The following is a 27,838-nucleotide window of genomic DNA, read 5'->3' as shown; positions in this document are numbered from 1 at the left end:
GAATGGCATTCACAAAGCCCTGACCTCTGATAGAAAATGTGTGGGCAGAACTGAAAAAGCATGTGTGAGCAAGGAGGCTTACAAACCTGATTCAATTCCAGCAGTTCTGTCTGGAGGAATGGGACGAAATTCCAGCAACTTATTGTGAGAAGTATGTGGAGGGCTACCCAAAACATTTAACTCAAGTTAAAGAATTTAAATGCAATGCTACCAAATAATAACAAAGTGTATGTAAACTTCTGACCCACTGGGAATGTGATGAAAGAAATAAAAGCTGAAATAAATAATTCTCTCTACTATTATTCTGACATTTGAATTCTTTAAATAAAGTAGTGATCCTAATTGACCTAAGACAGGGAATGTTTCCTATGATTAAATGTCAGGAATTGTGAAAAACTTAGTTTAAATATATTTGGCTATGGTGTATGTACATTTCTGACTTCAACTATATATATATATATATATATATATATATATATATATATATATATATATATATATATAAGCAATAACACTAAGAATATGTTTATATAAGGCTGATCATGGCAAACTACTTGTGTTTCTTCTTGTCAGTGGATGCGATGGATGAGACGAACAAAACATTGAAACTGATTTAAAGTGCAGCAGCGACATCTGGTGGTTATAAGAGTATAGATCCATTCGTAGCTGTCAAAGAGCTGAAATTCATACCTTTTTAAAGCGTAATAAAACTCAGCACTGTCTCATATCACAGTGTTGGTCTTTAAAAAAAATATATATATGACTTATCGGATAGCAGACTTCTCGCTAGAAATTGTATATTTGTTATCGCAAATAGTGTCTTCAAATCCAAGCAGCTTTGTCAGTGCGCCGTGCATGACGTAAGACAAAATGAAAGTGTAACCAATCGCATCGAAGCTGAGTTTTGCGTAACCAATCGCAGCACAGCACTGTGACTCACCATACAAGGACAGCCATGGCCAAATATGGCAACATCGACTCGCTTTATATGGAGGAAAGTAGATCTTTAGACAAACGTCATCTTGAGTTCAGTTCCATGAATAGACTTTTATCAGTAATTACTGATAAATTAATGAACGTAATATACGTAATTTACAAACATAATAGCGTTGATTCAGTACATAAAGTGCCTTGTATTATCATATTTTGACGTTACTGACGGAACTAGTTCTTTTGTCGGATGTAAATGTGCGGTCGCGCTTCGTTGCTTCCATATGTGGCACGCAGCGCAAGTTCATTTGAGGTTTGATTGATGGACTGTAGGCGGAAACTACATGTTGTAAACTTTGTACGCTGGTCGTAAAGGGCTAGTTTTGGAGGTTTGTTTTTGCAGTTTACAAGCGAACTGAATCCTGTTTTTCACACAGAAATATATCCGTCCCTAAATAAACTGCATTTGTCAGTTTACTGCGAGTTGTCTGTTGAGTTGCGCTAATGTTTCTTAGCCTAGCATTTGTGAAGTAAGTTCAGTATCAGGTAAAGCGATCTGATCTAGAATCTGCTGTAAATACTCCTTATCCTCCTCATACTGCTGTAGTTCTGGTCGCAGGTCAGGGATGTTAGGGGGAAACGGGGCTGCCAGGGGTACTGGACGTTCCGGTAACGGCCCGGGGTTGACTCAGCTACAGGTGGGCAGCACATCTGGGGCTTTAGGGGCTGTAAACTCTGCCATAAACCTGCCCGACGGGGGCCGATATGACGACAGGCCGTCTGATCATCAGGCTGTGCTGCTCAGCGCCTCCGACGGAGACTCGGACTCTGGGGATGAAGAAGAGAGTTCAGTGGCGGACAGGAGAGGAGTGAAGCGGGAGAGGAGTGAGATGGAGGTCGGGTTATCGTCTGCTGGTGGAGGTCTGTCCGCTGGGTATGGAGGAGTGTCCGGCGGGGTGGCTGGGGCAAAACCAGGCAAGAAAACGCGTGGACGGGTGAAAATTAAGATGGAGTTTATTGACAACAAGCTGAGGAGATACACGACATTTAGCAAGAGGAAAACTGGCATCATGAAGAAGGTACATTCACCCTGTTTGTTAATGTTGGTCTCGAACTTATGCTAAACCACTGTACTGACAATAGTGCTAAAATAATAGTGCTATAACACGGTGCTAATATTAGTACTGTGTCACTTGTAGTGCTATACCACTTTACTGTACTGAATTAAAGTGCTGAATTACTTTACTGATACTAGTACTATACCAACACTTGTGCTACTAGCAATATATAAACAGTAATAACAATCCACACAATACTATAACAACACTAGTGCTAAACCTTTGTACTTCTAGTACCATAACAAAACCAGTATTAAGCAACTGTACTGAAACTTGTACCATAGTACTACTCGTGCTAAACCACTGTACTGAAACTACTATAGTACCATAACAATACTAGTGCTGAACCACTGTACTGAAACTAGTACCATAGTAATACTCGTGCTAAACCACTGTACTGACACTACTATAGTACCATAACAATACTTGTACTGAACCACTGTACCAATACAAGTACCATAGTAATACTAGTGCTGAACCACTGTACTGAAACTAGTACCATAGTAATACTCATGCTAAACCACTGTACTGACACTACTATAGTACCATAACAATACTTGTACTGAACCACTGTACCAATACAAGTACCATAGTAATACTCATGCTAAACCACTGTACTGACACTACTATAGTACCATAACAATACTAGTGCTGAACCACTGTACTGATACTAGTACCATAGTAATACTCATGCTAAACCACTGTACTGACACTACTATAGTACCATAACAATACTAGTGCTGAACCACTGTACTGATACTAGTACCATAGTAATACTCGTACTAAACCACTGTACTGATAATAGTACCATAGTAATACTCGTGCTAAACCACTGTACTAACACTACTATAGTACCATAACAATACTAGTGCTGAACCACTGTACTGATACTAGTACCATAGAAAAAAACATGCGCTAAACCACTGTACTGACACTACTATAGTACCATAACAATACTAGTGCTGAACCACTGCATTGATACTAGAACCATAGTAATACTAGTGCTAAACCACTGTACTGACACTATTTTAGTACCATAACGGTACTAGTTCTAAACCACTATACATAAACTAGTCTAGTATGATAACAAAACTAGTGCTAAACCACTTTACTTATACTAGTACCATAACAGTGCTAAACCACTGTACATAAACTAGTCTAGTACCATAACAAAACTAGTGCTAAACCACTGTACTTGTACTACCACCTTAACATTTCTAGTGCTAAACCACTGTACTTTTACTAGTACCATAATAATAGTAGTGCTAAACCACTGTACTTATACTAGTACCATAACAGTGCTAAACCACTGTACTGAAACTAGTCTAGTGCCATAACAAAACTAGTGCTAAACCACTGTACTTGTACTACCACCTTAACAATTCTAGTGATAAACCACTGTACTTTTACTAGTACCATAATGGGGCTTTTCCACTGCACGGTACGGCTCGACTCTGCTCGCATTTTGGGGGTTTACCACTGTGGATAGTACCTGGTACCTGGTAATTTCTTTAGTACCACCTTGGTCGAGGTTCCAAGGAGCCGAGCCGATACTAAATGTGACGTCAAATCCCTGCAGATCACTGATTGGTAAGAGAAAATCATCACTACCAGTATCATTGCTATAAGCTAGATGGCATGTTAGCTTACCCTCATGCGTCATCTTTGAGCTAACACAGTGATGTCCTTGTCTGCGCTTTGGTGTATGATTTCCCAAACTCTCCTGTTTTTTTTTGCGGTATTTTGTCTTGCTGCCGTCAGCCTCTTTTGAAACAAATTTTGTTGTCTTGCTGTGAAAAACAGCCACATGCCAAGAATCATGAACACCATTCATTCATTGCTCCTTTGCGGTGTGTTTATGTCACATTTAAGATGATGTCATGGCAGTAGTGTAGATGATGATCAGTTCATAATCCCAGCCACGTTGACGCTGCACTAAACTGCAGTAGAAAAGCAAACTCAGAAAAGTAAAGCAAACGGAGTCGAGTTGAACTGTAACGTGCATTGGAAAAGTGCCATTGTAATACTAGTGCTAAACCAAGCTACTTCTACTACCACCATAACATTACTAGCGCTAAACCATTGTACTTCTACTACCACCATAACAATACTAGCGCTAAACCATTGTACTTATACTACCACCATATCAATACTAGTGCTAAACCCATATACTAGTACCATATCAATACTAGTGCTAAACAAATGTACTGAAACTAGTACCATAACAAAACTAGTGTTAAACCATTTTACTGAAAGTAGCAGCATAACAATAAAGGTGCTAATCCACTGTACTGATACTAGTGCCATACCAATACAAGTGCTAATATATACTTACTGATTAATGCGGGCCGAAAGTTGCATTTTTTAACTATCGGCTATCGGAAAATAGTAGACTATCGATAGTTTCCTATAGTTATTTTTTATTTAATTTCTCCGTGGATGGAGCTGAAGGATTCTACAGTCTGAACTCCTTGGTTCAACAATAAAATGGCGCACTCTAGAGCAGGGGTGGGGAACGTCAGGCCTCAGGGCTACATAAGGCCCGCAAGATAATTTTTCCTGGCCCGTGAGGCCATTTGAGAAATAATTTGAAAAGCAAAAAATAGCCTTGATTCAGTTAACCTGAAAAAAAATTACAAAATCCTTTCAAATAATGTTTACAAATAATTCAACACCAGTGCTGAATTCTCAGGGCCAGCAAAGCCTTCTCTGCTGGCCTATCATGTCAAGTAAATACATATTTTTCATCCTTTCATTCTCAATCACCTTTTTACCTATGTATTTTTAATCGCTTTCCACACTTGATTAATCTACAAACATTTCTTGAAAAATGTGAAGTTTATCCAGTCAGAAATGATTCCTTGATGCGATTTGTTTCACAAATCACATGACCGAAGCAGCGTGTGAGTTTGAGCTCCACCTTGTCAGGCCTTCAGAATTCCCACAGAATCCCTCAACAGTGCAAATGAATGAGCAACTAAAGTCAGAGTGTCAGATTCATCAGCCAATCAGATTGATTTATTTGTTCTTGGTGGGTGTGATCTTTAGGATATGTCCCAGTCGAGGTCTTCTAGCTGGCCTTGTGTGATGCAATCATGCTTGTGATGTAAAGTGATGTAAATTGAAAGTGAAGAGGGCGAGATTGTGATAACTGCAGCTATCGTCATTGAGAAAGAAATACTTATGGATTTAAAACACGAGATGTTCTGCATGACCGTGTGATTGCTTCATTTATTAATCAGGAAAAGAGGACTGATTTTCACTTCAAGTAAATTGGTAAGTGCTTTTTGCATTGTTATAGCAACATCAGGCGTTCTCTAAGTGTAAATTAGGCTGCTGGAGCATTCAGTGTCGGATCAAGTTTTGATAAGTAGTGCTGCGTTCCATTCAACATGGAAAGTCGGATTTTACAACTTCCTACTAGGAAAAGTGCAATGGATGCATCTTGAAGTCAGAATTAGTACTTGTAGGCTCGTGCAGAAATTTTCAATTCTGATTTCGCCGAGATGCAGGGGCATGATGTCACACAAACATGTCGACACTCTTACAGATAAACATTCACTATTAAGTAATATTGATGAATGAGTTTGTTTCCACATTACATGATATTAACGCTTGTTTAACAAATGCCTGCTGAAACAAGTGTATAAAACATCATAATCTCTTTTGATAATCGTACACATGAAGCACAAATGTTAGCGCCGCAGCATTGTTTATCAGTTGGGTTGCTAGGAGACATCTCTAATGAGAGTCAAACCGCTGCTAAGCTAACGGGAGCATTGCAGTTCCGGATATCGGGGAATTGAATGCATTTAGGGTTTGAGATATCAAGTAGGAATATCCCACATCCAACTTGAATGGAACGCAGCACAATAGTGTACCCTGACGAAACTAAATTTATTATATGCAACATTTAAATAGCAAATATTATTAGATAGATTTTTCCAGGTATTATAGACCTCCTTGGTATATTCATATGAAAAATTATGATTTTTGAATGTCTGTTCGGGATACTTTCATTTCACAAAACATTCATGCTGCAGTTAAAGTGTGCTTTACTAGTTAGCTGAGACATGCCCAAAGGCATAGTGTGTCTTATTCAATGGGAAACTGTATTTTCTTAATGGCATGAATCACACTGAAGGCCTAGACTTTTAATGCACGGCCCACCACTGAACAACACAAAATATTGTATAATAGTCAGACCTTTTAGTGTTTTTGGTGTGTGAGCACGTAAAGGAATGCGTACATTAATTTCACCCCACAATCAGAAATTTCAAGCAATTGTATGGCCCGTGAATAATTTCATAAATACTCAAATGGACCTTAATGGAAAAAATGTTCCCCTGCTCTAGGGGTTAAATAAAAACAATCACTGACTCCACATGGAGTTTGTTTTGGAACATGACTAGGCTATTTGTAGAGACGGATGCTTCAAAATGCGGGTTTAAAACATTGATAGAGAAAAGCCAAGGTATGTATACAATGCATGTTATTATTAATGTCATTGTACAATAAATCAGTCATTTAAGACAACCAATCGCTGTGCTGGAGAATTGCAATGCCGACAAGGTGGAGAGGACAGGCAAATTGACATTAGCTGTTCGAATGGTTAGAACAATGTTCCAAAGTCCAAAGGATGGAAACTGCTTACCTTTCCTCTTAATACGCTGTTTTGAATGGGAGGAAAAACAAAGAAAATTCACTTATGAATTTGTGTATATCCATTGAGGTTTTTTTCTTCCGGGTTAGAGGTGCGTCCAATTGGTTCCAGTCAGATTATAAACATGAGTGCTCCAAAGAGGTTTTGTTTCTAAGTGAATGTTTAAGTAACTTATCAGTTATAAATCAATCATTTATGGCAACCTTTTTATGAGTTTTTTGTTTTTGCTTGGTCATTGTCATTGTACAATAAATTTAATACAATACATTTTATTAAATGAGAGGGCACATAGATATGTAATTTAGACAATGCCATTCTAAAATTACCTTTAAAAAGACAAGACTTGAGTTGTTGTCTTATACATCATTTATAGATTAAAATTACAATAAAATAATAAATATTGTCAGTAGTGATGATGCATAGGCTACTGTTTACCACTTTACTGATCCTTGCGCTGGACTAATGCTACCTCTATACCACTAAACTCATACTATTATTGTAACAAAACTATGGTTATACCTTTAATGTATATCTATACTGATAGTAGTGCTGTACTAATAGTACTAAGTGCAATACTAATACTGATACAAGTACTACAACAACAACACTAGTACCACTCTACTGGTAATAGTACTATACAAACATGAATGCTATACCACTACACTGAGACTTGTATTATACTATATCAATACTTTTACCATTTCACTAGTGTTGTCAAAAGTACCGGTTCTTCGGTACCAAGTCGATGTGTTTCTGTAGTACCGGTAGTACCGAGCACCGACTCTATCCGGTACCAGCGTGCAGTATGACTGACACACAACAGCTTTCAAATGCTCACAAGCATATTTTAAACGCGTGCTCTGTTAATGCTTTAACACTGTAATGGACTATTAATGAAATAAAAATCATGACATGTTATCAATGTGATTTATTAAAATGCTAAATGCTGCAATCTTAGTCCGCATTCGCGCTGCATACTTTATATGACCGACCGCTCGAACACAGGAAACTCCACAAACATTGAGGATCACTCACATTATATGAGATGACAAAGCAGAGCAATAATCCACTGTAAAGCGCATATTACATGTAGACTAAATACACTACCGTTCAAAAGTTTAGGGTCACTTACTCATTCTTTATTTATGTATTTTTTTATTTTTACATTTAGAATAATAGTAAAGTCATCACAACTATGGAATAATAGAAACTGAACAATGGGAATTATGTTGTATAAATAAATCAAAACTGTGTTATATTTTAGCATCTTCAAAGTCATCCTTTGCCTTGCATTTTCTCAACCAACTTCTTGAGGTATCACCCTGGAATGCTTTTTAAACAGTATTGAAGTTACCATCTATGTTTGGCACTTATTGGCTGATATTCTTTATTATTTGGTCCAAGTTAAAATAAAATCTAGATGCCTGAAATTGAAACAGTACTGAAATTTATTACAACTGTGTAGTAAAATGTACTGTAATATTCACTGCAATAATAGTAATAATAATAAAGCAATTTATCACAAGCAAGACTACTGTTGAATAAAAGTTTGGCAATACAAAATGCAATTAACTTTACTTAACTGTTTTCTTAAGTTAGAAATTAAGAAGAGAATAGCAGTTAATAGTGTTTTACTTATTTCTTACTTATTACAACGTATCCTAAGAACATTCTTTTTTTTTTTCTTATTATTTTCCTGAATGCAGTCTTTGATGTTTAGATGTTTATTTAATAAAGTGATCTCGGGTAGGTTTTTTTCAGTACTAGATTAGAGACACTGATCATTTTCTCTGAGCAGATCATTGAAAGCCTGGTTACACACTGTCATGTACACTAACCAGAAACCTCACACCTTTCTTACTTTACGATGAGCATCAATCTGCTCGATTAGAATCCTGTCTGCTATTTGTGACTTAAAGTTAAAGATTTGACTCTATTAGTGTTTCAATTGTCCACTAAAGGTGGTTTCCACAACTGTTGTGACTCATCTGTCATTGATAACACAGTTGTCATTCATTCTTCTCTCTGCAGAAATAGCCCATCATGCCTGATCAGGTTTCCACTGTATTAGACATTTGTTAATACATTTGCACATATTGAGAACTGATCTAGTTGAAGGAGTTTGGTATAGAGGGTTTAAGCTCCACATACAGTGGGCCACAGCTGACCTTCAGGAACACGTGACACAGTTTTCTGGTATCTGGTATTAGTAGTTACTGTTCCACTGGTACTGTAGATGATGTTCTCTTTTGGGTTTACCAATGTTTATGGCAACAATAACTAGAGCTCAAGATGACTAATAAATATGTAAAAACGAATTTATAAATAAATAAAAAAAAGTTCTAATTTTGGGGTATTAAACCTTGAATACATGCCTGTTTATACTCTTCCACCATGTCTAAGCCAGACGCGAGTGGTGCGAATCGATGCGACAAAAGCAAATCACTCCCATAATATTCAATGATGCTGTCGATACTGGATGTGTAAGTTGCATCGTACCACACCAACAGTACACTCCCAATTTGTGCTGCACATGCTAGCGCTACTCATGACAGCAAGACAAATAAACAGTGTAGAACGTTTGTTTCGACACATCAAGTATAGACAGCCTCAAGCTGTTGCGATGCGACATCACTTGTGTCTGATGTAGACAGGGTGCCACATCCACACTAATCCACTTTAGTTTACAAACTCTATCTTAAGTGTTCTAATGTCAACATTTTCCAAAGTGTGCAGTAATGGGGAAATTGTTTTAAATGCTCAGTTTAAAAAAAAAACAGCATTCTAGTGTGGATGCAAAACTAATGCATTTTCAAACAACAACGTATTCGTGTGGACGAGGCTTTAGACCTGAAATGTGTTCAATGCAAGTATAAAGTATATGAATGCAAACGCTTATTGCTACGAAATCATGATTTCAGACGTTGTTACGCTACAAATTGTGCCATTTATTAACGCAACAGAAGTACACACTGCGTTACAGCAAGGGGCGCTATAAGTGCATTAGCATAAACTGTCTTATACCACAATCATTTAAGTTAGTTAAACTTTCTACATATTTACATTTAGCTGCCATCTGAATTAATGGCACAGACAATTGAAGGCAACTCTTACTATCGTAATAATGCAAGCATTAAGAATGAACAATGAGACCAACACTTGTAAAGCATCGGCCAAGCATTTGTGTCAGCCTTTGCGATCTTGCATAGAGTATGTTCCTGGCCTTAATGACTCTTTCATGCATTCTCTTTTTTTGTTTTCTCTCCTGAAGTTCTCTGTCTCTCTCTTGTGCCTCTTCCTTAATTTTCTACATTTTGAGGAATGAAGATCATGACATGTGGTTTACAACCAAGAATCACAAATGTAAGATGCTTGCTGCATTGTATTACACAAGCCCAGTGGAATTTTATTGGACTGGGTGCTTCAAATCATTTGTGACAAGACCCAGGATTGTCATAATTGTTTTCTGCTCAGAATCACTTTTAGGCCAGATACAGAACATACTCTGCGCAAATGTGAATGGTTGGCCTATACATTACATGCACACACTTGATATTATTCAGGTAGCTGCTACAAACATATTGAGTTAAGGACGCTTACACACTAGGGAAACTCAGATGGAGCGTTTGATGCATTTGGAAGGCATGTTCTTGAGGGAGGAGGTAGTGCGGTTTGACGTCAAGTGGCAATCGCAGATAGAGATATCTAAAATATAACTTTTTGACATTATAGCAGAAAACATTGAAACACTTTTCCAGGCTCTCTCCCCACTATTACTTTCTTTTTAGCCTGGCAGAGAAAAATAATTGCATGAATATGTTTGTCCACCATGTTTTTAAGATTTCACCATGCAACTAGTCCCGCATTTCTGAGATTCTCATTGGTCAACGCATGCCTACGTCAGAGTGCATCGCAACACGAGTCAAAATGCAAACCCTTGCGTTTTCCCTCTCCGTCATTCCTACGCACCATCCCCATTGAAATCAGAGCATTAACATTGTTCTATAATGCAACATAAACTCTAGTGTATAAGCGCCCTAACTGAACTGTTGCTCCACCATTGACATTAATTGACTTCAAAGAGAAAACTGACTGTAGTCACATTTCGGAAATTAACTATGTGTGAATTTGTCATTGTTAAAGGTTAGTTCACCCAAAAATGAAAATTCTCATTATTTACTCACCTATCCCAGGTGTGTATGACTTTCTTTCTTCAGCAGAACACATTTTAAGAAAAATAGAAAGATATCTTAGCTCAGAAGGCCATTAAAATGCAAGTGGATGGTGATCAGACTTTTGAAGCACCAAAAATCACAGACAGTAATCCATAGGACTCCAGCGGATAAATTAATGTCTTCTAATGTGACATGATTACTTATTTTAACTCTAAATCATGCTTCCGATCAACACTGATATACGCGTGTGATGTAATCGTTTTGACACGCTTGTGCGATGCTGCTCTTCAGGTGTACTGTTTACAAGCGAGTATGAAGAACGCTGTACAGAAGCTTGGTTGGTTTTGGTTTAGATCTGTTTTTATATCCGTTTCTTTACTCAAAATGGTGTGTTTGTGTGCTTGTACTGGATGTTTGAACCGAGAGGAGAACGTGAGATTACGTCCGTAACAAGCCAACACGAAATCGTCACACGAGAGACCATGTGAACTCTGCACTCTTGTGAAGATTATTGGAAGCGATGATTTAAAAAGTACTTAAATATAGACATTTTTCGCACCAAAAGTAATCGTGTCGCTTGAAGACATTAACCACTGGAGTCGTATCTATGACATTTATGCTGACTGAGATTTTTGGAGCTTCAAAAGTCTGATCTCCCTCCACTTGCATTTTAAGGACCTACTGAGCTAAGATATTTTTCTTCAAATGTGATCTGATGAAGAAAGGGAGTCAAACACACCTGGGATGTCATGAGGGTGAGTAAATATTGAGAGAATTTTCATTTTTGGGTGATTCATTCTTTAATCATCTCTAACATCTCCTGGTTGTTCAATGCTCTCAAAGGAAACCTAAGTAGATAAGTTTTCATCATCATTTTCTTGGTTGTCTTTTCTCTTTTACCAATTGTTTTTAGGCATATGAACTGTCTACCTTAACGGGAACACAAGTTTTGCTCTTGGTTGCCAGCGAGACAGGCCACGTCTATACGTTTGCCACACGGAAACTTCAGCCCATGATTACCAGTGAGAACGGTAAGGCCCTCATCCAGACCTGCCTAAACTCCCCTGATTCACCACCCCGCACTGACCCGTCAACAGACCAGCGGATGAGTGCCACAGGATTTGAGGAGACTGACCTCACCTACCAGGTGTCAGAGGCGGATGGTCTCCCAGAGCCAAAGGTAGGAACAAATACTTATTAGGAATGTGCAAAACTTAATCCAGCAGTGAGTGCATTGACATGCACATCAATATGGTGATAATTATGCAGTTTATTACAAAAATCGGACAATGCAAGAAAACAGAGTTTACCTGAGATTTGATGCCAAAACACAAAAAGGCATGCGCACAACACTTGCGCACATTGGATAAGCCAGAAAATTGCTGGTAAATGTGCTGGAAATCAGAGTAATAGTTAAACCATTTATGATCTTACCCTAATGAAGCCGTTTATTGCATTTACATTACCACAAATGGAAGCAATTTGATATTAATCAGTGTAAGAATGTGCATGTAAACAATCAATCGGAGTTATTTTTAGCACACTAAAACTCTCTGTGAAAGCGTGTCTCCCATTGAACCCTTTTAAAACACTGTCACTAAAAGAGATCGATAAACAAGTTTACTAGCCAACTGGCCAACCTGTCTCTCCTACGAAGGAATTTAGTTTGGATCGGAAAAAGGCATTAGGATCTCTTGACAAATAGGAAATATTTACACTTCTATATATAAGTCATTTATGAGTGACTTAGTTTATTGTTTGTGTATTACTTTGAGTGAAAATTCCACTAATTCCAGGATTTTGTTGACCTTTTGTAGAGGTTCTTGGTTATCCAGACTACAATAGTGTGTTGTAATTGCACTGAAAGCTAAAGATTACATTTGAATATATTTTCAAATGAAATGAGATGAATACAATGTTAACATGAAACCCCTCTTGGACAATCAGCACACATACTGAGAATACCAAATATTTAAGTCATTTACATCACCCTGAGCAAGTCTTTGCATGGCAGCATAAAATATTCACAATGTCTAGTCCTCATTGATAAAAATTAGTTGTTAGCTGTCTGCATGTCCTTATATAGTCTGGTTTTCCTAGTACACTTTCTTGGCTCATGACTCATAACATTCCAAATAAGCTGCAGCTGTTTTTGGATTTGAACAACATACCCCCCCTCACCCCCTTTTTTTCCAAACTGATTTAGGGTGAGTAGTATGCATGCAAAATTAAAACAAGTGTCTATGTTTAGAAAATGGCTTCAAGAGAAGCATATCTTCAGCTAGTTGTCAAGATGGCTCCAGTTCATCATGTCATCCTGTTAATGGGATCCCTGTTCCCACATCAAAACTGAAAATGCTTATGGAGATATTATTATTACTCAAGAACACATAGAGAGATTAGATCTAGGTGCTCTTCAAATTTCTCCTGTTAAAAAAAAAAAAAACGGTTCTCTCCAAACACCATGACATTGGTTGAGCCCAACCTTGCCACGTCAGAGCGCTCAAAAACAGCAATGTTTCCATAGTGCCACTGTATTTAAACTCTTGGGGGATGGCACCCTACAAATGCATTTTAGCGTTAAGTAAAAATGTTGCATATTACTTTGAATTATTTTTTTACGTGAAAGTAAAATGGATACTATTTACTTTTACTTTTTAAAGCACAATCATTATCTTATTGTGCATGCTTATTTTTGTAATTGTGTTATTTGTGTGCATGTTATTCCTAAGAAAAAAAGTTTGTCTTCTTATGGTGTATAGATGGTCTTTTCTCTATCTGCTGGCATGATTAATGAATGCGTTTTTGCTGAAATCGATTAATTGCCGTTCAGTATGCTTAATCAGTCAAATTATTAACAACAAATAATCAATCATTGATTATTCATAAACATCCCTACTCCCATTCTAATCATGGAGGCAAAGACATGGTGTAAATAACTGATTTAGTGTGTCACGGAGACAGCTTAATTTAGAATGTGAGCATTTGCGACAGTGCAGAATTCTGTGCTGAGTGTCAATGTGTTTGTGTTAAACTGCAGGGCTCCGACACTAAACCTGCGGGGAGTGACTGCTTCAGTCATTATAATGGGAGACTTCTAATGTTGTCACATTGCACAAAAAGAAATGGCTGTGCGCAAAACCATGGCGTGGTCCATAAACGAGGTGCAGACGTTCCTCTCGTTAGGGACGAATGAAACAAAAAAATTATTTCAGGAAGTGTCTCAGCTGTTGGCTGCACACTGCTACCACCGGACCTACCAACAGTGTAGTGTAGTGTAAAAAAAACTTTAAAAGTGTCTACAGAACCATCAAGGACCACAACTGCCGGAGTGGTTAAAACAGAAGAAAGTGGAAGTGGTTCGACCAAATGGACGCTATCAATGGCAATGGATTTTTTTATAAATTTCATATATTGTGAATATAGCTATATTGCCCAGCCCTTGTTTATAATTACTTTTTGTCAATGGCATGGTGAAAAGATGAGCAGTAGTTACGCCAAAGTCTGGGTCAGTTTAGTTAAGTTAATTCATCTTGGGAAGATGTTTACTCTTTACCCAACTGAAGTTTTAATGGGGATGTCTGTTTGGAAAGATGGTTAAAAAGATGCACTTTGTAATTTTTTTGTCCTTTTCACTGGCGGAAATGACTGTGGTGTTGTAAATTATACTGGCACTTGAAGGGATCAATTCAGTATTACAAGAAAAAAAAAAAGAAAAAAATTTATTGCAGGCTTTTGGTACTGATGCCTTTGTAGCACTACCATATGGCATTGTTAATATAAAAGGGGCTACTTTTAAGCTACTGCCGAATTTGACTTTTGACACTTTTTGTGGAATTTTCCAACAACAGTTTGGACAAATACAAAGTCTTTTTGAAACAGCCTATTAAAACTTCAAGAGCAAGGCTATGGTGTGTATCATTTTTCTCAGTCCAACACAAACATGTACACACACACACACTAAACAAATATAACATGGGCTCTTAGGTTCATATATCAGTCTATGCAGACACATGCATGCAAGCATCTATTAATGCACTTGTTTATATTATGCTCTCCTCTAATGTGATAGAAACATGCATGCTCCACTCTTGGTTTTATACTTTGTATTACAGATTGTGGCTGTTTGGCAGCTTGTGTAAGTGCTGTATCTCTTAAAGCCACATCAGATCAAGTCCTGTCCAATCTCCAAACCAAGCTGTCAAAGGTCTTTGTGGCTATATAGTGGTCCACTGCATTTTTGCCCTATTTCTACCTTTGTTTTGAAGGAGAACACAAAATCCATGCATGTGAGTCAGTGGACAGACTGCCCAGTCTGTCGTCCCTGTCTTGCAGATTTCAGTTCAGATCTGCCTGAAATAGCTGTGCTCTCTTGCTGTGATGACACCTGTTTTCCTGTGAAGGCAGCTGCCATTCTTGGGATCAACATGACACAATTGCCTTCTCATCGCATGCAGTTGTTACAACTGTCTCTACCCCAATCAGTCCTACATGCCATTGGAAAACTTGGTGACTTTAATAGATTTTATGATTAATAGGGAGATGTAATGATCTGTTCAAGAATTTTTTATATTTAAAATATCTCTAAAAATATCTGTAATGTTGATCTCAAAAGGTACAGAGCACTTGCACAAACTGCAGTTATTAGCTGTTGGAAAAACTCGTTTCAGCGATGAATCGCGATTCATACTCAAACGATTCTGAATCAATTCTGAGTTCAGTTTAAATCACGACAGAGCAGTGGTGTGCGCCAAAGACAGATGTGGAAACAAAGACGCGAGTTAAGTGCATACACTAAAGTCAAGTGCACAAACATGACTGTTTGCAGACCAGCTGTATCAAACACATGACCATTTATGCCCGAATGAAACTACCATCCTGAAATTCTTTCACAAACCCAAGCACATAGCAACAAGAGAGTTTATTGATGATAAGAAGCCAACAAACAACATGAAAGACAAGCTCGCACCCATAATTGCATTGATTTGCACACAACGGGGGAAAACACCTGATGATAAAGGTTTTACCTTCTACTCGCAGAGCAAACAGATAGAACAGTGATTACAAGATGCTTGATAAATCTCTGAAGCAACAACTGCGCTATTTAAAGTGCTTTACTATCACCTGTGCAGGTGAGGAGAGGAGAAGCTGACAGCTGCACTCTCATAGAAGCAGATATATCTCTCATCCTGGACCAGCAACTATTTGTGCTTAAAAATGAAAATGAATAGCATGGCATAGATTCATTTTAAATAATATTTAAATACTATTAAATGATTTAAAATGCTTAAACAAAAAAATGATAATATAATCAGTTGAAGTAATAGCATTCAGTGTGTTTTGATGGAGAACCAATATTTTTTTAGTGCTTTTAAGAGATTTTTTTTATAAGGTTCTAAAGAAAGAAACTGAAAAATTGTGATCATTTTTATTTCAATGAACGAAATCTTGCAAACATCTACCTATGATCCCATTAACTTCCCAAAAGGAAAGGCAGATAAGTTAAGTTAATCTAATATTAATTTAGTTAGAACTTTATTGTCATTGTTCAAGACAATGAAATTACAAGTGCCACTCCATGCCACAATATAACATTAACTAAAAGCAGCATGGAACAAAACAAAAGTAATTACAAATGTAAACGCCTGTATAGAAGTAAAATGTATGAGGCATATATAAAATTAAATTCTTAAATAATTATAGAACTTTTTAAATCTATAAATTATTATATTTCATTATATTAAATAGAAAAATTATATTTAATTCAATATCTAAATTGTAAATAACAATAAATATCAATTGTTTTATTTCTAAAATATAAAGATCACTAATATAGTAATCTCTCATCTAAAAATCCTGTCTGGAACTGTGCTAAATGTGTGGCTCTTTATATCTCATAAAAAAAAGAAGAAGCGTGAAATACATTTTATATATACACAGATCAACCACAACATTAAAACCACCTGCCTAATATTGTGTAGGTCCCCTTCGTGCCACCAAAACAGCACCAACCCGCGTCTCAGTATAGCATCCTGAGATTATATTCTTCTCAGCACAATTGTTCAGAGTGGTTATCTGAGTTACTGTAGACTTTGCCAGTTTGAACCAGTCTGTCCATTCTCTGTTGACCTCTATCATCAACAAGACATTTCCATCCACAGAACTGCCGCTCACTGGATGTTTTTGGTTTTTGAACAATTCTGAGTAAATTCTAGAGACTGTTGTGTGTGAAAAATCCCAGAAATACTCAAACCAGCCCATCTGGCACCAACAATCATCCATGTGACTATCTAATCAGTCATGGTCATCAAATGCTCATTCTTCCTAGCATTTCCTTTTGTGTTCCACGAAAGGAAGAAATTCATAAAGGTTTGGAACATGAGCGTGCCTAATTGAGGACAGAATTGACATTTTTGGGTGAATTATGCCTTTAAATATATAAAAACTTCAAATAAAATGTTTTAACATTGTTAGTCTCAAATATTTTATCCATACAAATGGTGCATTTCAAGCTGCAGTATATATCAGTATAATTCAGTATCATGGAAAAGAGTGCATTTGTTTCTTAATGTCTTATATTGGAATAGATGACAAGGACCATCTGTTACTAATGTTGCAACTCTACATTTGAAACAAATGAGAAACTGTCCTATTTGTTTTCTTTTTTTTATCTCACTAAACACATTTTTTCTATTTGTGTGGTCACAGGAAATGATGAAGCCAACATATACTGCTGCTAGTTTACTTGGAGCCACTAACACCAGCAACACGACCACACAGTCATCAGCCTCTTCCTCTCCCTCCTCAACCTCAGTCGCCATGCAGTCTCAGAGCAGCGTCACCTGCTGGCCGGTGACTGCAGGGATGAACGTTCAAAGCGCCTCCAGTGCAAACGGCACTGTGCTCAAAGCCACGGCCAATTCTCCCGCTGGAGTCATGCAGCTGCCTGGATTCACACTCATGCCCGGTGAGGGCTTGGGTTCATTCGTTTGTTGCATGATGTTTGCATTTCTTTCTTCCACAATTTAGTCCGCATTGTCTCTTTTGGGCTTTCCAGAAGGGTCACATTGCATGTTGCATCAACTTGCACAACATCTTTGTTTTTAATGTGCATTGATTAATTTGCTTGACTGCACGTCTGCATACTCTGAATTCTGCTTCCAGCTGATTAGTCTGTATAAAGGCCTTTTCACACCACAAGTGAAAAAACGAATCGAATATACGAAGAAATCCGTAATGTATTTTTATCATCAAAAATATTGAGCGTGATGCAAATTCTTCAGCACTCTCTTCGAGAAGCATTGCATAGCTGAATGAAACCCACTTAAAAAAAGAAATTAATGAAAATTTGGTTTGAAATTTGAATTTGTTGTTTTTGGGTTTCTGTGAAAAATCATTGTGATGTAGTCCATTTGTTCTACTCAATACTTAATTGAAATGTACTCATTTAAAAGATTAGAACATTATTAACATTTATCAGAAATAATTAGTTAAATATTATTGACAGATTTAAAGGGATAGTTCAACTAATGAAAAGATAATAGTCTACTCGTAGTAATAATAATCTTAAGTGTTTAAGAATTTGGGTACAAACTCAAGCAGATTGATTAAAACATTATAATAACATGATAATAATAGTTTTAGATTTTCTGAAATGATGTGAATGGTGCTTGCCCCAGCAAAACGAAAGTTTTTTTGGGTGGTTGCTAAGGTGTTCTCTGTGCTTTTTACATATTTTCAATAGCACGACAACTATCTGGAATGGCATTTTATTAGCATCCCAGCAACAACAAAAAACCCATTAAACTCTGCTCCATTTTTTAAAACAAACAAATAATGGTGCATTCCATTGTAGGGTTGGACTGTTTTATATCTTGTCACGGTAAAAATCAACACTCGGTGTGACTAGGCCTTGGCCGTGTGAGTGTGTTTGGTTGGTGTGCCGCTCTGCTTCGCCCACTGAGGGTGTCACTGTGTGTCCCGCAGGTGCTTCTCTTCCTCCTGGCACACACACTATCCCTTTAAGTCAGCTGCAGACACACTCTCTGGCCATACAGTGTCCACAGCCGCAAAACAGCCACACCATGGCTAGCACCACCTCCGCTGTCTCTGTCTCTGCGCACACACAACCCGTCACACAGACCACGCTCTTCCGCCTGCCGGTCTCGCTTACAGGTCAGTGTGTTTCATACTCTGTGAATTGCTTCAGTCTTATTTCTGGCTGTCTGGAAGCAAACTTATAGATCACTGAGGATTTGCATGCTGTAACATTCATAAGTATGTTTGTACAGCTGAAATGGAAACTTCGAACGGCTTTGTTGTTTACTCGAGAGAGAATTAATTAAAAAAAGATTCTCACAACCAACTGCTTTTTAAACATCCGCTCCAACTTAATTTTTAGTATTTTAGTACTTAAACTTTTAGTATTACTATGTATGAAGAACTAATTTCAAGCATTTAATCATAAGCCTTTAGATGGTTCTTAAGATCATGCAAAACATAAATTCAGTCAAGTGTCCAAACTTTTGACTGGTTGTGTATGTAAATATGCTCTGCTTTTAAAGCTCACTGAAGGGGTTTTCTGTCATGTGTGTACACCAGGTGGTGCGATGTCTCAACATTTACAAGCCATCCAGGTTCATCCCAGTCCTCAAAGTGGTGACAGCAGCCCAGAGATCAACCAGACCTCCACCACATCCACTGGTACTTAAAACAACAACCTTCTCACTTGAAAGCCCAAAGTATACTTTGGTCAAACAGGACGTGTGACGCAAATCTCGTCATCAGCAGAGTGCTTGAGCACTGAGCGCGTGCACCCAGATTTGTCTAAAAGCACGTACTCCGAATGCTCAGTATGCGCCTGGAATTATGTGCACTAATTAGTGAGTCCACAAGGTTTGCAACACTCACAATTGAGCTGTTCCTGTCACAAAGAAGTATGTCTCTTGATGTCTCTTCCCAAGACAAACACGCCCCATAGCATAATCCCACCCTTGACCCTGATTGACAGGTTTCCGTGTTAGGCATCAATGGAAATACTAAGGGAATTAGTATTCCACTTGAGTTTTGGCTGGCTACATACGCGACGCTGAGAAAGTGAAAAAGCAGACATGGTAATTGAAATTGCTATTTAAATATGACAGGGCCAAAACTCGTAAGATATGGGAAACACAGTTGCAAACGGACTTTGCTTTTCCATTTGAAATCTGGCAGTCACTGTGCGTTCGCTTAAACGAAAATGCAAACGGTAATGCGCGATTTGCAATTGCGTTTGGATTATGTCACATTTTATGCATCCACAAATTGAAAACGCAATTGCAAATACAATTTGCAATTCCTTTTGAATAATGTCCGGAAAATCATTCCATAAAGAAGTGCTAGAAGATGTTATCAATGTTAAACAGGAGACTAATGTAAAAATAACAGCAGTGGATGTGCACATCAAGAGGAGGTCAGGAGATACCTGCATTTGTAAAAATCAAAACTATCTCATCATTTACTCACCCTCATGCCATCCCCAATGTGTATGACTTTCTTTCTTCAACAGAACACAAATTAAGATTTTTAGAAGAATATTTCAGCTCTGTAGGTCCAGGCAAGTGAATGGAGGCCAAAATTGACACTCCAAAAATCACATAAAGTCAGCATAAAAGTAATCCATATGACTCCAGTGATATAATTAATATTTTCTGAGTGATATGATAGGTGTGGGTAAGAAACATATCAATATTTAAGTCAATGTTTGCTAGAAATTCTTCTCCTTGCCCAGTATGCGTGAGGAATGTGAATCACCAAAAACACAAGAAGAATGTAAAAGTGAAAGTTAAAGTGGAGACAGATTGAGTAGGGAGAATCATTTATAGAAAAAAGGAATGTAAAATGTATTGTTTCTTGCCCACACCTATCAAATTGCTTCTGGAGACATGGATTAAACCATTGAAGTCATATGGATTCATTTTATTTTTTAGAGCTTAAAAATGTTGGCATCTTTTCACTTGCATTGTATGGACAAAAAATCTTTATTTGTACTCTGCAGAAGAATGAAAGTCATACACATCTGGTATTGCATGAGTGAATGATGAGAGAATTTTCATTTTTGGGTGAACAATCCCTTTAATACAAAAATTAGCAAGGACCAAACTGGACCTGTTTTGTTGAGTATAAAAGTACCATGGTCACTTTCTTTCCAAAGACGTTTGGTTGTTAACACTATTCTTGAATTGCTTGATTGCAGTAAATATTTGTAATATTGAATTCTTAACCAGCCCAATATTGAATATTGTAACTTTTGTCCCTCTAGCTGTTTTCGAAGCATAAAACCGCAAGTTACTTGCAGAGGAACATTGTTTTGGTTATTATGTGAATTAGGCTCCGGCTCTGCATGGATGAATCTCATGGCTAGTACCAGTGTAACTACAAGTGATAATCTTATCAGAGCAAATGTCACCAACGACATCAAAACTCGCCCCCTGCCCCTCAAAAAATAAATTAAATAACAAAAGAAAGAAAAAGACTGATATCTGAAAAATGTCCTATGAGCAGGTAAGTAGCACATCTTCCACCGTTGTTTTAAAACAATTTTTTTTAAATAAATAACATAAAAAGTTAGGCAATGATTGCTAGTCATATCAAATAAAGTAAATTTGTGGAAACTTACAACTTATCTATCAACTGGTTTAGATATTGGCATTGCTACCAGCATAAAGTAAAGTTTTTCCCATTGTTATTCCTCAAATGAAATCAAGCACTGCAGTACCAAAATACATAATAAAAAGCCCCATTAGAGTGGCTAACGCTATCTAACGAACTACCATGCTAAGGGAGCTTCCTGGCTTATCGGTCCAATAAAATATCTTACCTGTCGAGCAAGAAAAAGCCATCTCTGGGTCTTTTTTTATTATTATTATTTATTTATTTTGGATTCCTCCCATATTGGAATTCCCAATGAGCTCTAAGTCCTCGTGATGACATAGTGACTCCCCTCAACCTGGGTGGCAGAGGACAAATCTCAGCTGCCTCCGCGTCTGAGACGTAAACCTGTGCATCTTATTACTGTGGCTTGTTGAGCGCATTACCACGGAGACATGGAGGCTTCATGCTATTCTTCGCGGCATCTACGCACAACTCGCTTCACGCCCCACCGAGACTGAACCACATTATAGTGATCATGAGGAGGTTATCCCATGTGACTCTACCCTCCCTAGCAACCAGGCCAATTTGGTTGCTATGGAGACCCGCCTGGAGTCACTCAGCACACCCTAGGATTTGAACTAGCGAACTCCAGGGGTGGTAGCCAGTGTCTTTACCACTGAGCTATCCAGGCCCCCTCTTGGTCTGTATTAAATCCTTTCAGATCTCGGAGTTGTCGGCACCTCTGAAAAGCCAAGTTGTTTTGTGTTTTGTTGTGGGCACTGTCGCTTTCCCTTTTTGTTTGCAGACTGTTCTTGGTTTCTTTATTTTGAAAACGAGTGTTTCCCCAAAGAGTTGCCTTTTTCAGAGCTCGTACAAGGTGCTTCAATTACTTGAATTTGGCTTTTTCAGGCACGCATGTAGAGGAGTATAAACACTCACCAGAATAAACAAGGAAAACTTGTGACAAGTAGAAAGGCTTACAGTTAATATAGAGCACTTCCAAATAAGGACAGCACATCTTCCTTAACATTGTTACATCTGCACACCAACTTTCATTGATGTAAATACATGTTCCACCGACTCTTGTTTTTCCCATTAACTATGCAATGTAATCCGATCTGAACAGTTGAAAGCCCGGCAGATGTAACGCGCTGTCCGGAATGGCTTGACTGCCAGGTTTCTGTGAAGCACGAGGCAGCAGATTTTGAAAAGTAAAGACAGCTTTGTGTCTCGCATAGTAGGTTATTTCTGACAACAACTGGGCCAATGTAAAAATATGTTGACAGACATGTCCCTTGACTTTTTTTTTTGTCATGAAAAAGTGTTAATATAGCAAAATAATAATAAATGTATCATTCTATATCTATAACCTAACCTTTAATGGTATGAAATGTTTTGGCTCTGTTTTGCACATTTTTTTTACAAATATCTTTGAAATTGTCTGAAACAAATCCTTTCTCCCTCCTTCTGGTACACCATTTCTATGTCATGTTAAGTTATTTATGGATTTATTTTGTACTTATTTTTAATAAAAGCATTAGTGCAAGGCTGAACAAGTGTGGAAAAAAGCAAAACCAAATTATTATTAATTTAAATAATTTTTTTAGGTTTTATATTTCTTTAAATGCAGAAAGATATGGGAAATACTTTAAGGTCAAAGTTCAGAGGCTGCTTAAATATGCATATAGTGATTTTTGCCAGCATATTAAAAAGCTATTAATTCACATTTTAAATGAACCCTCAAAATGTGCTGTTGTATCACATTTAACCCTCATTAGTGTTAACTTCATTCGTGAAACTAAATTAAATAATAAAAGAACAACAGCCAGGTTGTCCTTTTATGAATAACAATTTATGTCAACATGTTCCAAAATGTTTATTCTCAGCGTTTATAGGCAAAATCTGAACTGATGGAAAATTGTCAATATTTTGTAAGTTGTAAAGTCAACATTTTTTGAGAACGATCCAATTTGCAGTTTGGGTCAGTTTCTCACCTTAATCTGTTGTGTGACTTTAGAAAACATGGAACACAATTTATATTGAAATATGAATAATTATTTTAGGCTTACCATAGTGAATCAGAGTAAGGCAAATACATGGTTTGGAAGACGGAGTGTTGGTGTACTTGATCATTAATGACATTTTGTTCATTTCAAACCAAAAAATCATACATAGTGTAGCTTTAACGCAGACCATTCAAGAACATGAAATGCACTCAAACATCAACTGATAAATTAACTTACAAGGTATAGTGTTTTTACAAAAACATTATTATTTCTGTTCTTCTTTCTCACAGTAAGTCACACCACTACTATAGTCACTTCCTCAGTGCCTTCTTCAGTGGCAGGTCACATGATGTACCCCGGAGCACATGCAAGTCTCATGTATGCTACATCCACCGCTGGACTCACTGATGGGGGTCTAACTGTGTTGAATAGCTTCCCACAAGCGCCCACTGCAATGCACGTGTCCCACGCGCCAGGCCAAGACTCAGGTCAGCCAGTCACCATCACATAGTGAAAATGGACATCATGCACAAACTAGTGATGTTGAAGTACAAATGAAACTGAATATAAATTAAACCAGTGTGTCTCTGTTAGAAGAACTGTGTCTAAATGGTGTGTTCATGCCTTGTTGGAATTACCATAAGAAAGTGCTCCAGGTAACATTGGCTTTAATAAAGTGACATATAAAACTGTAATATATGTAGAGGTAGCTCCTTCACAATTTTTTACTCTTTGCAGTTTGGTTGTTGGTGGCATTTTTATTTTGTCCAGTCAGGAAGCTGGAGCATTCATAAAATTCAGAGGTTCCAACAAACTAGTTTGCTGTTACGAGTTCAACAAGACTTGAATGCTTTTTATTACTTGAAACTCTTAATTACGGTAATTCTGACAGTGACATGAACATTCTACGTTTATTCTGAATATTCTTACTATGTGTTCTTTGATTTGTATCTAGGTGGAGTTCCTCAGATGTTTCTCACTGGACCTCCTGGAACTGTACAGATCCCAGTTTCAGCTGTTCCGCTACATTCGGTAATATAGCTACAACTGAAACAGTTTGTGTAGAAATTCTGTCTCTTTTTACTTTCACTCATAGACACTGAAAATATAAAATTATTTTTCCCTGTAGAGGTCATGTGTGAACTGGACCCATTGTTGAAATCAGCTCAAGCTTTTTGCCAGCCTAAAGTGTCACGAAAAACCCCTTGTTGAGCACCAGTCATTCACACCTCAGACCGAAAAAAGACTCATGAAATGGGCGTGAACACATGTAAAAATGTGGGAGGACAGGAGGGGGATCAAGATCAAACACACCCAACAAAGTTGGCTGAACAACACATTAGGAGTGGAGATGAAAACAAGAGTTATCATGGGACAAAAGTGTGAAAGTGAAGATGATAGAACAATCTGTAAATCTTCAAATCTGCTTAAAGATTTGGATGTTTTGTTCAAACTTTTGAGAATGAAGTGTGAAAAGCACTCAGAGCCAATATTACCATCAAAAGTGTTTCTGGTTTAATACAAGTAAACTCTATTGTCAGCATTTGTAGCATAATGTTAAATACCACAGCATACAATTTTGACTCATCCCTCTTTCTAAAGAAAAAAGTTGCATTCAGTAAGCACATGCAAAGAAAGTAAACGCGTCCAATACACAACATTAAATACATACTCTTTTTCAAACGTATAGCCACAAATAACCAAGCGTAATTGTGTTAACATGACTCAAGTGTGATATAATCGCTTACTAAACTGTCTGTGGTTAAGTTATTCAGCATTTCAACTCATTGTCGTGACGACGTAACGCTGGTAAACCATTTAGGTGTAAACGCCGGACATTTTCGCACTGTGTAAAGGATACAAAAAAAGAGCAGACATGACTTGAGTTTTTGTTTTTCATCATTGTCTTATATTTTTAAACAAGCCATCATGTTATCCTGTCCAAGAAACGCTCACGCCAGTCCGGTTCTGAAAAGCGACAGTCAACTTTCGTTTCTTAAACCGGAAAGATGAAATGGCTCAAAAAACTAACAAAAAAGAACCAATTTCCCCTTATTTATAAACGTATTGAGTGTTATAATTTTTTTCATTTATGTGCATTCTCTGCATATCTGTAAACGTCTCAAAAATGTCCTCTGGGGTTTAATGACCCTTAAAGGAATCTTCAGGGTTCAACACAAGTCAAAGGTTAAGTGTGTAATTTCTGTGCCACTAGCAGCTTCAAATAGACCACATTCTGTTCCTTTGAGTGGGCCAATTGGGTTGGACATAACATTAGCTCAACCAATTACATACTTTTGTGGTGGGACTATCTGCTTTCCTAAACAATGGAAGGAAGGAGTGTTTAAAAACCTTTTTGAAAACCTTTATTATTTTGCAACCTTTGTTAAATGCATAATAATCCAGTTCATCTAACAGCTGTGTTTCTGTCCTCTCAGATGTTAATAAACCAACAGCCCCCTGGTAGCAGCGGTGCCACCCTCACAGAGCTGCGGGTGGTTAATTTAGACAATCCAAAGGAGACTGACCCATAAATATGCGACCTGTGTGAACACCCCCTCACACTGATTTTCCAAGGATCACCCATGCCACACAATCAGACTGCCATTATATTTATTACTGCCCTCTCGCTGCATTGGGTTCAATAAGCCCATAACAAATGTCAATTATGAGGTGTAATGGGACATATGAGATGATTGCATCTCCTTGTGGACTTGCTTTTGTGGGTAGTGTGAAAATGGATCGTATTGGTGTACGTGTAAACATACACATCTATACTTCAGGATGATATAGAGACGTCTGTACAATGGCTGCTGGTACTGGGAGTTCACCTTTTGCCCAAAGTCTCAGATTTTAAAGGGTGGACATGGCGAATTTGATTGTTCAGTTCTGTGAAAATTCAGTGGTGTTCATACATGTTCACCGCACCCTTGACGTCACTTCCACACATTTTGGGATCATTTTTAAGATCACTGAATATTGAGATCAAAATATGAATTCTTTGAAGAATTCCTTTTTTGATGCAAGCTGGCCATGACTCTTGTATATGTGAGGCAGTTAAGTGTAATTTAAAGGAATAGTTTCCTCAAAAATTGTAATCCTATCATCTTTTACTCATTGTCATGTTATTGACTTTACATTTGAAAACTATGACTTTCTATCTTTGGAACATAAAGGGAGATGCTTGCGTAGCTCTTACATAAAATGAAAATGAATGAAGACGGGGGATATCGAGCTCCAGAATGGCTAAAAAAGCACCATAAAAACAGTCCATACAACTCGTGCACTATATTCTTCTGAAGACAGATGACCTAATATCAAAATATGGGCTACTGTTGTGATACTTTAATGGTGCTTTTTTTGTTATTTTTGGAGCTTGACAGCATCTGTGCATCCTTGCTTATTTATTTTTGTTGTAAGATCAGTGTGTGCATTCTTTAAAATGTATGTGTATCATATAAAAAAAGTGAGTCAATTGGGTTTGGGGTGACAAGTGTGAGTAAATGACATTTTGCATTTTTGGGTTTATTAACTCTGAAATATGCTTTAAAATGTCCACTTGCACCACCATCAATACTCACTAGGGGCTACGGTTTGAATACCGCTTTAATACGCATTTTCTATTCATGGTTAAAAATAAAAAAAAAGTGATTTTGCTCTTTCTTTATGGCCTTTGTTACTCAATTATTACTTATAAAATACCTAAATATGATCAGATCATTTAAATGTGCTGCTATAATTAAATGAGTTTGGGTTTAGAAGTCATCCGTATTATAAAATTGTCATTCCATGTTAATGCTGTGCCAAATTATACTGTCTGTTCATTGTGAGAATGAATGTACTTTTTCTGCTCAAAGGCGTCTTCAGGCCTCTTTCCCAATGCTGTAACAGAAAAACACTGACTTGTGTTTGCACTGCATGACAATGACCTAAAGTGAAATATTTGGGACTGTGCAATTGGATGACTCTCATGAAAACTGTCAAGAAATCTTCCTGGTCCTATTTTACTTTGAAATCAAAAGAAACAAACAAGAAATAATATTTTGCATAGTTATAGGGCCCTTTTTTTTGCATGGTAATACTATTTTCCGTAACCCCCCAATGTGAAAATTTGTGTTTCGTATGATATTATTATTATTGTTACTGCAATATAAAAAAAGATGGACATTATGGTATTTTGTTACCAGAACATAAAGAAAGATGGTCATTATAACATTCTAATAATTGCAATGTGAAAAAAATGTCATCATTAAAATATTGTCATTTCCGCTATTCAAAAAAAGACAATCATGATAAAATTCGTATTTCCGCAGT

The 27,838-nt window shown here is 37.3% G+C and overlaps 1 protein-coding gene across 3 annotated transcripts; it reads left to right on the top strand.

Annotated features, from left to right (window-relative positions):
* Nucleotides 1-1,249: 1,249 nt before the first annotated feature.
* LOC127639369 (serum response factor-like) lies at nucleotides 1,250-27,618 on the top strand. 3 transcript variants are annotated; one of them, XM_052121331.1, is made up of 8 exons: nucleotides 1,250-2,009; nucleotides 11,800-12,066; nucleotides 17,595-17,853; nucleotides 18,873-19,061; nucleotides 19,488-19,589; nucleotides 23,815-24,012; nucleotides 24,480-24,556; nucleotides 25,963-27,618. In XM_052121331.1, the coding sequence occupies exons 1-8, from the start codon at nucleotides 1,557-1,559 to the stop codon at nucleotides 26,056-26,058; spliced, it is 1,641 nt and encodes a 546-aa protein (XP_051977291.1). In that variant the 5' UTR covers nucleotides 1,250-1,556; the 3' UTR covers nucleotides 26,059-27,618. The 3 variants fall into 3 exon arrangements, with proteins under 3 accessions (XP_051977291.1, XP_051977292.1, XP_051977293.1); XM_052121332.1 differs by having other exon boundaries at nucleotides 24,654-27,618; XM_052121333.1 differs by lacking the exon at nucleotides 18,873-19,061.
* Nucleotides 27,619-27,838: the final 220 nt, after the last annotated feature.

The sequence above is a fragment of the Xyrauchen texanus genome, chromosome 48, assembly GCF_025860055.1.
Source record: "Xyrauchen texanus isolate HMW12.3.18 chromosome 48, RBS_HiC_50CHRs, whole genome shotgun sequence".
Taxonomy (NCBI): Eukaryota; Metazoa; Chordata; class Actinopteri; order Cypriniformes; family Catostomidae; genus Xyrauchen; species Xyrauchen texanus.
The sequence above is the reverse complement of the archived record's forward strand: the minus strand, read 5'-3'. Positions and strand labels throughout refer to the sequence as shown.